The sequence below is a fragment of the Gambusia affinis genome, linkage group LG08 (assembly GCF_019740435.1).
Source record: "Gambusia affinis linkage group LG08, SWU_Gaff_1.0, whole genome shotgun sequence".
Taxonomy (NCBI): Eukaryota; Metazoa; Chordata; class Actinopteri; order Cyprinodontiformes; family Poeciliidae; genus Gambusia; species Gambusia affinis.
In genome coordinates this window covers 3712813-3727500 of record NC_057875.1, presented here as the reverse complement: position 1 = coordinate 3727500, position 14688 = coordinate 3712813, and the positions used below count along the sequence as shown (strand labels likewise).

The following is a 14688-nucleotide window of genomic DNA, read 5'->3' as shown; positions in this document are numbered from 1 at the left end:
CCAACCATCTAACCAACCATCCATCCAACCATCCATCCATCCAACCATCTATCCATCCAACCATCTATCCATCCAACCATCTATCCATCCAACCATCCAAACATCCATCCAACCATCCAAACATCCATCCAACCATCCATCCATCCAACCATCATCCATCCATCTATTCATCCATCCGTTTTGTCTCATCTCTATATCCTCTCAGATCTCGGATTGTTTCTGTTTTTTCCGTCTCTCTTTGATCTCACCAGCTGAATGTTTCTGTGTCAGAAAATATTTTTAAATCAAAATCTTTCAGAGCCAAACAATCAGTGAACACTGAACATAATAATTTATTTATCTGGGCGGAAAGAAATTAAAACGCTGCTTCACGTCCTGCTGAGGTAATCTGATAATTAAAGCTCTAACATTTAATAAACCAATTACTTTTATTTATTTATTTTTTATTATTAGAAAAATCTGTTTAATCTTTATGGAGCCAAAGTGAACGAGTGTTTTCTTTTGAATGGATTGTTTTAAACATTGCTTTTGGAGATTTGTGGAGGAAGTAATCGCCAGTCGCAGCCCTGTTAGGCTTTTGTTCAGCCTTAATGTGACAAGTTCAGAAACATGAAACACTTTAAAAAGCAGATTTGTTCAATTTTCCACAAATACATGGAAACATTTTCTCTCTGTAGTTTAATTTACACCTGAAATGTTACACTGCAGCTATTTCCTCCCAACCTGGTTGACTTTATGTCACAGTTTTAACTCGCCAACACCTCACAACTTGATTTTCTTCCTCTGAATCTGAGGAAATCTCTGGAATCAATTTAGATTAATCCAAAACCTACAATTGTATCTCATATTTGTCTCATTAAGTCATTTTTTTGTTGTGTGTTTGAACTCATTGTGAAGCTAAAATATAAAATTCATCATAATCTTCAGTTTTCTACTCAATTATGATTGATATTTCAAAAAATTGGTATTTTACTGTGGATTTGCAGCCAGATTGACAGCTTTTTTAAATTTCCTGTAATAAATGCCTTTTTCAGTTGAACGTTACAGGATTTAGTTTATCAGATTATAAGTGGAAGAAATTTTTTTATTGAAATCATTTGTTTCCATTATATAAAAAACAAGCCTTTTAATGGGGAGTGTTCAACTTTCACATCACGTCAACTCTGACCTTTCTGGGCTGTTTATGATCAAATCTGTGTGAATGTCTCCTCCTGGTGGAGAAACGACGGTACTGCAGCTCCACATTGAGCTGCTGACACAAAGAAGAAACAAACTTTATAATTAATTGTTTACTGGAGACTCAAAAAAGCCACTTGCTGAAAGAACAACAGAAACGATCCCTAATATCGTTGGATTTTAAGCAACAAAAAGTTTTTTGTTTTGTTTGTTTTTTACTTAAAGAAGCTTTTCATGTATTTCTAATATTGTAAAAGAAAAATGCTAAAGTGGTCAAATGAAAAACCTGGAGAACAATTTTTTATCTGATTAATCGTTAAACAAAAAAACTTGACTTCTATGCTAATTGGTTGATCTAATTGTAAATGTAAGATTATATATATATGTTTGTGAATCAACAGTTTGTGTGTTTTTGTTTTGTGAGTCTGAGCTCGTAAACGGGGAAATGTTCAAAGTGTGTTTGGTTTTTATTAGCGTTTTGTTCCAGGATGAATGAACAGATTTTAAAACCTGATTGGGTTGTGTTTCGCTGCATTGATTTGATTATTTCTGGATCAGATTTTTACCTGCTGAGGATATCGGAGTGTGTTTGTGCTCCCCTCATACCTCCACAGAATCTGCATGTCCAGCCTCTTTGTTGAGCGTATCCGCTCTGGATCTTATTAACGCCGCCGGCTGAATGGCCGCCTCATCAGATCCTCTCTCTCCTTCTTTTATCTCTCTCTCTTTTATTTTCTCTGCCTCTTTGTCCGGCCAGAGCTGCGCTCATTTCCTTCTCTGACCGTAATCGTCATCAGCGGCTCTCCGCGGGCTCTTTCAGGGTGTTTAATGCCGGCGGTGCGGCCGCTGTTCGTTCCCAGATCGGTGTCGTTAATGTCGGGGATAATCTGCAGGACGGGAGGCTGTAAAGCTGCCCAGTTCAAGCTGAGCGGAGACACTTGAAACATACAAAGGAAGGAGTTGTGTTTGATTATTCCCAGCGTTCATTAAGAGGCTGAGCGAGGTGCACGTTTACAGACAGAGTGATACCTCCTGCAGCATTTCCTATCTGTGCTCAGGTGTTAACTTGGGCCAAAAGGAACAAGATGAAAGCACGAAGGAGCCACATTTTACTTTTACTGTTTATTTTTGCAGTTAAAAATGCAGAATTATTTCATTGTTAATTATTTATCTTTTTACCTGCTACGAAACGAATCAATTTGTAATATTTTAATTTAAATAATCTGAAAAGGTCCTCAAACTTGTACAGCCAGACTTTGACACCAACAGGCTGGTTCTGAATTAATTCACAAGCAAACGAATCAGATCTGCTGGGATTAAATGTTCAGATGAGCATAAAATACTCAAAATGTTCTGCTTTTAGTTTTTATTTTAACATAACATTTGGTTTACATTTTGTATTTATTCAGCTTTTTCTCAGACTATTAGAAAACGTTTGTTTTTTTTCTTTCTTTCATTGTCAGATTAATCCTGTTAATCTTTCCTTTATTTCTGCATTTATTCTTGCATTTAATGCCACATTTATTCCTTCATTCCTCCATTTATTTATTGAGTCTTGCCTCGATTTCCATATTTAGTTTTGCTTTAATTCCTGCACTTTCTGTCTTATTTCCAACATTCCTTCTTTTATTTCTTTCATTTTTTCCACTTTTATTCCTGAATGTATTCCTTCCTTACAGCTTTTATTTCCATCTTTATTCTCATCTTAACTTTTATGTATATTCTTTGTTTTACTCCTTTACCCAGGTTTCTACCATTCCTTGCCTCATTTTCACCTCCCTGCCTTTATTCATTCATTTTTTATATTCTTTTTGATACTAATTAACGATTTAAGTTTTTGGATAAACTTTGGATTTAAAGGAGAAGAAAGGCCCAATCCGTTGTTAAGATAGTAGAAATTAACTGATGGGAAATCAAATAGAAATTTAATCTTATGAGTTAAAAGCTGGAGGTGAATTTTCTAGAATTGTTTCTGTTTATTGGTTTATTTTGTTTCGTCTCTTTGGTTTTTTACCTGTAGGGGGCGCTATTTCTCTTCTAAGGTGTCCAGATACAAACCTTAAAATTTTACAAAAGTTAATTTTGAATTAAATATTGTGTTATCATTAAATTACTTGAAAATAGTCTCAAAACAACAATATTGTCATTTATTATGGACAAGTTATTTCCAGCAACATTTATGGTGTCAGACGTGGGAATATGAATATTTAGTTCGATCTCACTGAAAACGTTGCGTTTTTTTTTGGATGTTTGAACCGTGTTTTTGTTGTTTGTGTGCAGAACTCGGCGCTGACTCTGCTCTGTGAACAGGCAGACTGCTGGATTAACCGCCTTCCTCTGACCTCTGACCCTTCGGCAGCCAACTGCAGCATCTACAGCCGAGGTGAGCGCTCCGCCGTCTGCCCCCGCAGGGATCCGTCAGGCCGTCAGTCTGAGTGTAAATCTGCTGGCTTCCAGGTGAGGAGCTGTTCTGTAAGGTCACCACAGAGGTCAGGGCCGGTGGAAAGCTCCTAGCTTCTCTGTCGCCGCCTCCGCCTTCCTCTTCCTCCTCCTCTTCCTCCCTGGCGGCCCAGCTGTCTCCTCCACTGCAGCCAGCGGTGAAGGAGGAGCCTCCGTACCCGGCGGCGCTGCGCTCCGACATCCAGCTGCTTCCCCAGCAGGCCGGCATGGCGGCCATCTTGGCGACCGCCGTGGTCAACAGTGAGTACTGCCTCACTACCTACCTACTGAGGCAGTATTTAATTAGATGTAGATTAACTAGATAAGAATATGAGATAGAAGTCCCTCAAAAAAGTTTCTGAACTAAACTTTAGAACTACTTTAAAAAAAAAAATCTTTAAAATAACATCAATCAATAATTTTTTTCAAAACTTGCAGGAGTTTTTCTTGGTTTTGGCATTTTTTGGATGGATAAAAAAGATGGATGGATGAAAATGGTCAGAATAGATGGATGTGTCCAGTTTTCAACCTAACTTTTTCTATTTTTATCAAATATTTGTCAGTCATTTCTAAACCTTTAGATGGATTTAGATATACAAACATGATTGAGTTTCATGTTGGTAGCTCAAAAATACAGACAGCTTTACCTATAATAATAATAATAATAATAATAATAATAATAATAATAATAATAATAATAATAATAATAATAATAGATACTACTACAACAGACTGGAGCAAATTGTCATCATGTCAGCAAAGCAACGCAGAACGTCTGAAGTAAAAATATTGGTTTTGTCATCATAAATGAAACTCCTTACTTTAACAGATTTTTCAACATTCAATAGAAAACATTTGACTCACATTTTCAGATGTTGAGTGCTTCAGTTTTTCCACTTTTTGCACTTCAATCTTAAAGATTTATGGAAAACATCATGTTATGTTGTAATGCTCAATATGGCCACTAGATGGCAGTGTCACTCTGTAGTAAATAGAACCTCCTATGAATTTTCTTAGAGGCTTACAGACACTTCATGCAGTTTCACACTGTAGGAGGTCATTATAGGTGATTGAAAATACATAATAGAACATAAATAATGTCTGTAGCAATCATGCATCATTGTCCATTGTTAAGGTTTGGATTCAAATGGACTTTTTGTCAATAAAGTTGAATAACGGATCCTTTTCTCTCTCTGAATTTCTGTTTCTCTTGGTCAACAGAGGATATTTTTCCATGCAAAGACTGTGGGATCTGGTACCGCAGTGAGCGGAACCTGCAGGCCCACCTCATGTACTACTGCGCCAGCCGGCAGAAGCAGCCGGCTGCGGCCTCTTCGCCCCCCCAGGACAAGCCCAAAGAGTCGTACCCCAACGAGCGCATCTGCCCGTTCCCACAGTGCAACAAAAGCTGCCCCAGCGCCAGCTCTCTGGAGATCCACATGCGTACACACAGTGGTAAGAGACGTCTTTTGACGTGTGGGGTGGGCGGATCGGCTGGACGAGGTTAACTTTCCCTCCACCGTCTCTTTCCTCAGGTGAGCGTCCATTCGTTTGTCTCATCTGCCTTTCAGCCTTCACCACTAAAGCGAACTGTGAGCGCCATCTTAAGGTCCACACAGACACACTAAACGGCGTCTGTCACGGCTGCGGCTTTGTCTCCACCACGAGAGACATCCTCTATAGCCACCTGGTCACCAGCCACATGGTGTGCCAGCCGGGATCTCGCAGTGAGGTCTACTCTCCAGGACCAGGCCTTCCTAAACTGCCCCTCTCCACCGGTACGTCCAAATATCATTAGCTGTGTTTCCATTACAAATGTGTGCAAAACCTTTACAATCTCTGATAATGTGGAAAAAATACTTTATCATAATTTCAATTAGGGTTTCCCCCAGTGTATTATAATCCTGGCAGCCCACCAGGCTTTACTTGCCTCCCCAGCAGGGTAAACATTGATTATGTTACATAGGGTTTTCATATACCAGTAACAGTGATAGTAAGGAAATATGCAGCTATTTTTACAATAAATTCATTGAACTGGGAGGGGCTGAGCACCAATTTTCTGTCTACTTTTAAAAATTTTTTACATAAAAATGCAATGGGCCGCTAGCGGACTGCCTTAGCATCCCTACCACTGGGTTTAGCAAGTATTGTTGGGGAAACCCTGGCGTTGCTCTCGCAGTATCATTAAAAATCATGGATGTAAACATTTACATGACATATATTCATATTTCAGCTATGGTGCTAGCGTTCATCATCTATCAGCCATTAGAGGAGACGTTGATGTATCATTTGGGCATTGAAACGATAAGCCAAATTTGCTTAGAAGTGGCTACATATACTCAGTGTTTTGGAGAAATAGTAGTCAGCAGATTTACAGAAGGGCTATGGACTCAACACATTTAAATGACAAATGAACTTTGGATGAACTGTGCGATGCTGTGAGAGCTCTGGTGGAGCCAGCTGCTCATCGTCCAAGGAGGCCAATGTCTACAAATAAACGTGTTGCTGTTTTATACAATTTGGCATAATGAGTAAAAAGTGTTTCCATTGCAGTTTTGGAAAATTGTCATGTTTCCATTAATCCAATTAATTTTTATAATCCCATTTTGCATAATTTTATGGTCATTGTAAATGCAGTTACCAAGACATTGTGTTTCTGTCATTAGGGTTTGTATTAACACTACTATCATCAACAGGTCTAAGCCCCGGAGACTCTGGTGTGGTGCTCAAGTGTCAGGTTTGCGGCCATAACTCTGACTCACCCGCCCAGCTGCAGCAGCATGTTCGGACACACCTGGAGGTCAGGGTCCCGGCTGAAAGGAGCCCCACTCCTCGCCAGAGCACCCCCTTGTCGGCCGAGCAGCCCCAACTGTCCCCACATGAGAGGGAACCACTAGCTTGTGTTCCCAAACCAGATTCATCAAGTCCAGGAGCAAACGGGGGATCAGCAACGCCTCGAGACTTCAGTTCTCCTGACGCTCAGACTTCAGAGCTGAAGATCAAGGAGGAGCCGCAGTCAGAGTCTGAGACGGAGGAGCAGCAGATGGAGATGAAAGAGGATGGGGAGGAGGAGGGTGTTGATGGAGAGGATCCGGATCAAGAAGTACAAAAGACGACAAAGGAAGAGCCAGCTATGAACTCTTCCTGTCAAACATCAAACTCTCCAAAGAGTCCCCCTAACCCAACCGTCAAGACTGAACCAACCAGTCCCACACCTGGTTCCAGTCCTGCCCACATTGGAGGAACAGGTTCAGGCGTCGCAGGAGGATCAATCTTCCTTCCCCAGTACATGTTCAACCCTGAAGCAGCCATCCTGCCACAGGCATCGGAGATCCTGGCAAAGATGTCCGAGATGGTACACAGTCGGCTGAAACAGGGCCAGGCGGTCGTTCAGAGCAACCCGGCTGCCTTCTTCACCTCCGGACCTACCGCGGCTGCGGCTGCAGCCACTGCCACTCCACCCCAGAAAGGAGCCACCTGCTTTGAGTGTGACATCACCTTCAATAACATCAACAACTATTATGCACATAAAAGGCTTTACTGTTCCAGCAGACACCAGGGAGAGGTCGCAAGCTTGGCATCAGGCTCCGGAGTCTCTGCACCGGCAGCTTCTGGCGGACTTCCCAGCTCGTCTCCTCAGGTCGGAGCATCAAGCAGAGCCGCGTCCGTCTCTCCAACGAACTCTGAGCCTCCTGCAGGAACCGGAGTGGCGGAATCTAAGAGGCTGGTTGAGGTAAAGACAGAAACTCCTGCAGGGAAAGAAGGAGTGTCATCCTCTTCAGAGGGTGAAGGTGGTGGAGGAGGAAGGGCAAGCGAAGGCAGTCAAAGTCCTGCCAGCGGTTCTACAGAGGACATGGAAGACGACCCTAACAAAACCTTCTGCGAGGCTTGCAACATCCGCTTCAGCCGTCATGACAATTACACCATTCACAAACGGTTCTACTGCGCGTCTCGCCACGACCCATCTAACCAGCGGGCCACCCACATGTCCAAGAGCTCCAACACCGCGGCCTTCCTTCCTCAGCCCATCCGCACTCGCAAGAGGAAAAAGATGTACGAGATCCACATGGCTCGAACAGAGGCGCTAGCTAACGCCGCTGCTGCTGCCACCACCTCTGCGGCTTCTGCTCCCTCTCCTTCCGTTCTGGGTTTGGTGGTGAAGCAGGAAGTATCTCCCGGCGGTGCGGGCGGCTCCAGCCCCGAAGGAGACGGCCCGATAGACCTGAGCAAGAGACCTCGTTTGAGGGAGACTCCTCGGCACAACAGTGGTGGCGGTATTCTCCCGGCGCTTCCTCTCACCGATTACCACAAGTGCACCGCCTGCAGCATCAGCTTCAACAGCATTGAGAACTACCTGGCCCATAAGACCTACTACTGCCCGGCCACCACTCTGCAGCCCCACACCCTGGAGCAGCTTCACAGGCTCAAGAGGTCGGCCTCCACTTCCCCTAAGAGTAGACCCCAACAGGAGCGGCTGGACCTCCTCCATCCTGCTGAGGCTAAAGCTTTGCCTGCTGAGTGGGTCGCCCAGGGTCAAGGGGCGTCCCCCAGCCCTCGCCCCTCTGCCTTACCCGCTTCTGGTGCTGCATCTCCCTCGCATGCAACACTCGCAGCCACTCCAGGAGCTGGAGCTAAAGGAGCGGCTGCCAGTTCCTCCCTAGCGATCTGCCCCTACTGTCCGAACCGGCCCATCACCTGCGACCTGGTGGAGCACTTCAAGACCACCCATGGGCTGGTCTTAACCGTTCAGCCTCCGGCAGAGACCCCTCCTCGGCCCAGCAGGGCGGTCAGCCGCAGCCCAAGCCTCAGTCCCAGGGATGGGGTCACGGGTGCCACCACCCCCACCAACCAGGCCAAGATGGCCTCCCGAATTCACAGAGACAGCGTTAACGGACAGACCTGCAGCAGCGCTGCTTCCCCTGCGTCCCCGCTGGTGAACGGCAGCCCGTCAGTTGGGGGAGGATCGCCTTCTTCTGCCTCACCCCTCCCCGTGTCTCCGCCCCGCGCCCCCTCTCTGACTGTCTCACCCGTGCCTGAGGCTCCGCGGGAGAAGGTGGTGCCCGTCCACCTTCCCGAGAGCACGGCATCCAATCCCATCGCCGGACCCAAAACGGCGGTAATCTCTCCGGTCCAGAACGGTAACTCCCGCTTCTGCCGGCTGTGCAACATCAAGTTCAGCAGCCTTTCCACGTTCATAGCTCACAAGAAATACTACTGCTCCTCCCACAGCGCTGAACACGTCAAGGGAGCTCTCTAATCTCTCTTCTTCCCCTTCTCCCATGTCTTTCTGAGTGGATTGAACGCCGTGAGGCGCCCCCTGCTGGAGGAACCAACACGGATGACTGTTACGTCCCATCCTCTGCAGGTGGTGTTACGAACTCAGTGGTTTCCTCTCCAAATGGGTCAGTTTTCACACACTAAGAGCTGAGACGTGTCCACTTCACCTTCCCGACTTGAACGGAGGGATATTTCAAACAGACTCAATCATTGTTAATGTTTTTATTCTCTGTGCATAATGTATGATGTCTGAAAAACAGAAATCTATGATGCTTTTGTTTCAACACTGGCTCTTGTTTTTGTTTGTTTTTTTCTGGGTGGAAAAAGCAGAGATCACCGTGTTACTAATTTACCGAAGGATGGACGCTTTTTTTTCATATGCGCAACATTGTTTTTATTTTTTCTTCAAAGAGCAAGGGAGAAAAGAAATGTGAAATATTTATCTTTGAGTCCTCACTGATTTCACGTCGACAGAAAACTACCTACCTGTTGTCTGAGAGTATTTGTATTTTTTATTTGTATATTTTTTCATACTGTTCGAAGGCCGTGTTTGGACCCGGTGTGCTGAAGTGACTTTTCTAAGTGTAGATATGTAATATCTTCTCACAGTAATCACTGGGATCACACTGAGCTTTGTTATTATTACGTTAGCGTTTTGTTAGCTGGTGGTGAGGTTTTGTGTTCATTTTTATTGTTTTTTTTCTTCTCTGCTTGTTGCTGATTAGATGTTCGATTAGATCGCAGCGGCTCGCTGATTGTTGAAGATGATGATGAAGCCCTGCGGGTTTCAGGTTAAATTAGTTTTTACCCGGCGATGAAGGCACAACGTTGTGTTCCCATGCAGCAGGACAGTGTTGGCTCAAACTGTGAATACTTTTTGATTTGGAAAAGACGCATCAGGACGCAGTGGGGGCGATCTGTCACTTGAAGCTTCCCGGACCCCAGGCCTGAAACAGTAAACTCGTTTTAACCTCGTTCCCTCAGAATACTATTTCTTCTTCCAACATTTTGGATTTGATCTGATCAGACACATAAGCAGCCTGAAAACTGTCTCCATCCTGCCCAAAATTAAGAAATTAACAAAGAAAACTTTTTTTTTTTTTTGCTGCTGATTTAACTTGCATTTATCAGTAGGTAGAACTGCTGCTAAATGCTGTTGGTTTGGTTTGTTCCCTCTCTGTTACAGTAGTTGTTTTGTTGAAATCTCACCAAGTATTTTTGGTCTAGTTTCCAATCTAGTGCAAGTATCTTAACACTCTTGAAATAAGGCAAAACTAACTCACAAGTAACTTTTCAGCCAGATGGAGGAGCTTGTTTTAAGTAAATAAGTTAAAACAAGTTAATTCCACTGGCAGACTGAAAATCTCTTGTTATAAGAGATTTATAACAGTGGAACCAGTTTCTTAATTCTAAAGACTTATTCATCTAAAACCAGCTCCTATATTTGCTGAAAAGTTACTTGTAAGTTAGTTTGGTCTTTTTTCAACATATTTGCACCAGAAAATTAACATTTCGTAGATAAAAAAAAAAAAGAGCTTCCATCAAAAAACTCAGAAGTTTTTTAGAAAAAACTGAAATTTCTGAGCTCAAAAAGCTGGAACATTTTTACTTTTGAAATTCAGAAATTGACATGAGAAAATCCCAATTTATGCTTAGCAGCATGAAGTGATATGACAATGGGTACAAGAACTGTTGACTTAAAACAAACTCCTATATCTTATTGAAAAGTTACTTGTTAGTTAATTTGATCTTATTTGAGATTTACTAAGATAATTACACTAGAAACAAGACCAAAATACTTGGTAAGATTTGGTGTTTTTGCAGTGTTTTTTCGACAGCAGTAGCTCCACCCTAACCGTACCGTTACGGACCTGTAGCTAAATGGAACCCAGAAGTGGTACGGATCAGCCATATGTCCCGCTTTCATAATTGAAACGGACTAAATAACGTACCAAATCGCACTGACCCGCACCATACCACCCAGTGGAAACGAGGCATCGGTCAAACACAACGGTTAATAATTGGTTTTCTGCAGGTCAGGGGTTTTGACTGGGAGGTTTAGGCAATAAAACTACCAGTTTGACCAAATTTAACCCAGATGCCACCAATTCTCACCTAGAAAATTCTGTTAAATGAAACATAATGAAGGATTCATTAATAACTTTCACACTAGATGAAGATCTTGCTACTCTGGTTTGGACCTAGACAATCTTGTGGACATGGTTGGAAACTTGACCTGCTGCAACCACAACCAGGTTTTACCACCATTTTTTATGTCAGAGATATTTCATCACACGGCATGATCTTACCATGACCATGAGGCTGAAATACACAAAATCCTGTCAAGTGTTTTTGGTTTGAGTGTAAACTTGAAATAACTTTTCAGAAAGACAGAGCAGCTTATTTTAGGTCAATAATTCCCTAATGTCGATTGAAAAAACTTACAAACCATTAAACAAGACATTTTTTCCAGTGAAATAATCTGCCTGTGGAATCAGTACTTTAATTCTGTCCCATTGAAATGAATGTAAAACCTTAAAAATTTTGCCAAATTCAGCAAAAACTTTGTTCTCTTTGACAGTTTACTGCTTCGAGTTAGAAAGTCTGTTCAACTTCTGAGCAAGTTAAAAGATGTCAATCTATCTTCTTAAGATTTGGCTTTTTGATATGTCTTTCAGTTTTTCTAAAATCCTGATTTTAGTTTTATGCCATTTTTTGGCCATTGTTATTTTTACAGTGTAATCCAAAGCGGACAGAGTGCAGCCTCCAGTAACTGTGACTGCTTCTTCACAAACAAAATGCTGCTGTTCACACATATTTAACTATACAAAAAAATAATTTGTGCATCCAATCGCAGCCTCAACCGACTGCTTCCAGGAAATATGAGTGTCATTCCTGTAGGTCTTACAGTTTGTTTTTTTCTAACACGTCCAGATTGCAGGCTTGTCACGCCTCTTCCTATTTTTATTCTCTTTCTCTCTTCAGATCTGTCGCCATCATGATGTCAGTCGATGCTTTTCCATTTCAATTGTGTGCAAAACTTTGTAGATATTTTGCTAATGTTAAGAAAACACAGTTATGCAGTTGTGTTTTTTCCATTAAATAAGAAGCACAATTAAAATTACGCAATAACTCACTGAAAAACTTCATCCTCTAACTTCTTCCTGTTCTCTTCTTTCACTTTTCCTCCAGTAGCAACATCCAGTTATTGAGTTTTTTTGTGTGTTTTTTTTTCAATTAAGCAAATTTATTTTTGTAATTCCATTTTGCACTGTATTATGCAATTAGTGCAAATTGGTGTCAGGCACGCAACGTCTAAATGCACAAACAGGCCTGTCACAGTAACAAACTTTACTGAACTACAAATTGTTGCAGAAATTATTGCAGTTATTAGCATCTATCTTTTGAGGCCGTTTAGGTAAAATATTGATGAGGATAAAAGTTAAAGTTTGCAATCTTAAACGTAAATAAATATTAATTTTGCAAGAGACACACAGTGGAGCTGGAAGATGTTAAATCTCCCCAGAAAATAAACAATAAATAAAATAGCAATAAAAATCCCCAACAACCAAAACCGTATTAAAGTGGATTACAAACAGCTCTTCAGTTTATTTCAGTTTTAATTTCTCGTGTGACTAACTGGTGGATTTTCTGGGCATGCTCAGAGCGCTTCATGACAGGAAGTAGGTTTTGATGCGTTGTGGTTTGGTCTCCATCCATTTCCATGTCCTCTCAGTATGTCCTGTTTCTGTTGTTTATATATAAAATACTCAGATCCTCTATTATCTCTGATTTCTGGAACATGCTTGTAAAATTTTATCAGGGTAAAAGTTTCTAAATTCTCCTTCAGTTTTTAGCTGTTTGTGTTTCCTGCAGCCTGAAACTCGATCTGTCGCCACAGTGAGAGGAAGACAAACATTCACTGCAAAAACAGAAATTTTGCCAAGTATTTTTGTCTAGTTTATAATGCAAATGTCTTCAGACACTTGAAATAAGACAAAACTAACTTAGAAGTAAATGTTCAGAAGATACCGTAGCTTGTTTTGAGTCAATATTGGCTCTATTGGCAGATGATTTCACTTACAACGTGGGGAAAATGTTTTGTTATAATCTCCCAGTGGAACAAGAACTTTTTAATAATTATTGACTTCAAACAAGCTCTGATATCTTGCTGAAAAGTTTCTTGTAAGTTAGTTTTGTCTTATTTCAAAGCCAGACAGAAGTAGTTGTTAGGATTTTGTGTTTTTTGCGTGTTTGAACCGTTTTCACCGCCCCGCTGTGCTCTGCAGCTCTTAGGGAACCGAGTCGAGTTGAACTCAGCCCCAGTTTGTTGCACTGTGTCAAAATGTGCTGAATGTTTTTAGCTACTTTTTGTTTTGTTTTTTAACGTATTTATGTTACGCAGCACTTTTTCCCGGCCTGAATGCGTCATCGCTCACCTTGAAGGACTTTTTTAAAAATTTTCCTTTTTGTTTTTTAATTAATTCAACATGTTTTTTGTAATGATTCCTTTGTCTATAATGGAGAAAATCACATCGAATGTCAAACACTTTTATTTCAATATTTTTTATATGTTTTTTTTTCAGCTCCACTACACTCTTGTCCAAACTATGCATGGGAAATAAAAAGTTCTGAGAGACACTGACTGATTCAGAGTGAGTCTGAGTTTCTTCTGAGGACGTCCTTGACTCCTCGCCGCCTGCTTGTCACTCAATTTGTTTTTCTACTCTTCAGAAAACATGCAGAGTGCCGTTTCTGCTTCACGGAGAAAAGGCTGAATGAATCATCAGCCCTGCTTTAGAAATAAACCTGTGTGGGCTTATTCAGAGCTCCAGGGCCGAAACCATTCGCTGTGCGTAAAACGATCCGGCGAGCGGCCTTCAGTTCTGGGATTCAAAACGAAACGGACGCCATCTTGGCGACACGAGCAGAAAGGAAAACTGATATTTAACTTTTAGTTAGGAAAGTTACAAAAAAACAAAAGCATGATGTTGCTCCAGAAAAACTTAAACATGTACAAATATGTGAATAATTATATTTAATAGTAAGAGGATGTCCAAAGTGTGGCTCGGGGGCCATTTGTGGCCCTTGGATACATTTTGTATGGCCATAACTGCAATTCAAGAAAAGCACACTGAGCCTCAGACACTTTTTGTAATTTATTATGTTTTTCCTTTTATCATTTTTCCTTTAACTTTTTTGTTTTGTAAAATTTATTTTTCTTTAACGTTTCTTTTCAAGCTTTTTCCCTCATTTCTTGTTTTCTGTTCATAAACTTTTTCCTCTTTTTTCTTCGTTTCATTTTATTTATTTTTTCTTATCTTTAACTGTTTTTTCTTAATATTTTCTTAACATTTTTCTTGTTTTTTTTTCATTTTTCTTTTACTTCTTTTTCCTTTTCTTTTCATAAACTTTGTATTTTTCTCCTTTCTCTGTACTATACATAGTTTTTTATCTGCTTCAGTGATGCTGGACTGGTCATTGTTCTCTCATTATAAATGGTTTATACATCCCATAATAGTATATATTCCAGTCGGTGAGTCGTACCACTGACCGCCGTCATGGTGCAGGACTCGATGCCGGGTTTGCAGGTTCTGTGTCTGCAGCTGCATGCAGCCCCTCAGTGACGCTCTGGGGAACTTGTTGCTGCTGTCTGTTAGCGTTAGCTTCAAAGATGAATCTGTAACGTTTGTTTCCCATCCAGCTGCTGACGGCTGGGATCCTGCAGCGATGGAAGGAGTCGCTCTAACATCAAGGAGTCAAAGTTGCTCGACGTTCGTTCTGTTTCTCTTTCCA

General features: G+C 41.6%; 1 protein-coding gene across 7 annotated transcripts in view; it reads left to right on the top strand.

The window, feature by feature from the left end:
- The window catches only part of zfpm1 (zinc finger protein, FOG family member 1), a 102678-nt gene extending 89140 nt beyond the window's left edge, over positions 1–13538 (top strand). For 5 of the 7 annotated variants that reach the window (XM_044125828.1, XM_044125830.1, XM_044125827.1 and 2 more), the window contains 5 exons: positions 3457–3559; positions 3634–3876; positions 4837–5070; positions 5151–5393; positions 6312–13538. In XM_044125828.1, the coding sequence (XP_043981763.1) occupies positions 3457–3559; positions 3634–3876; positions 4837–5070; positions 5151–5393; positions 6312–8872 (3384 nt within the window). In that variant the 3' untranslated portion in view covers positions 8873–13538. The remainder of the gene's footprint in view (positions 1–3456; positions 3560–3633; positions 3877–4836; positions 5071–5150; positions 5394–6311) is intronic. The other 2 variants (XR_006371412.1, XM_044125829.1) reach the window with 2 other exon arrangements.
- Positions 13539–14688: the final 1150 nt, after the last annotated feature.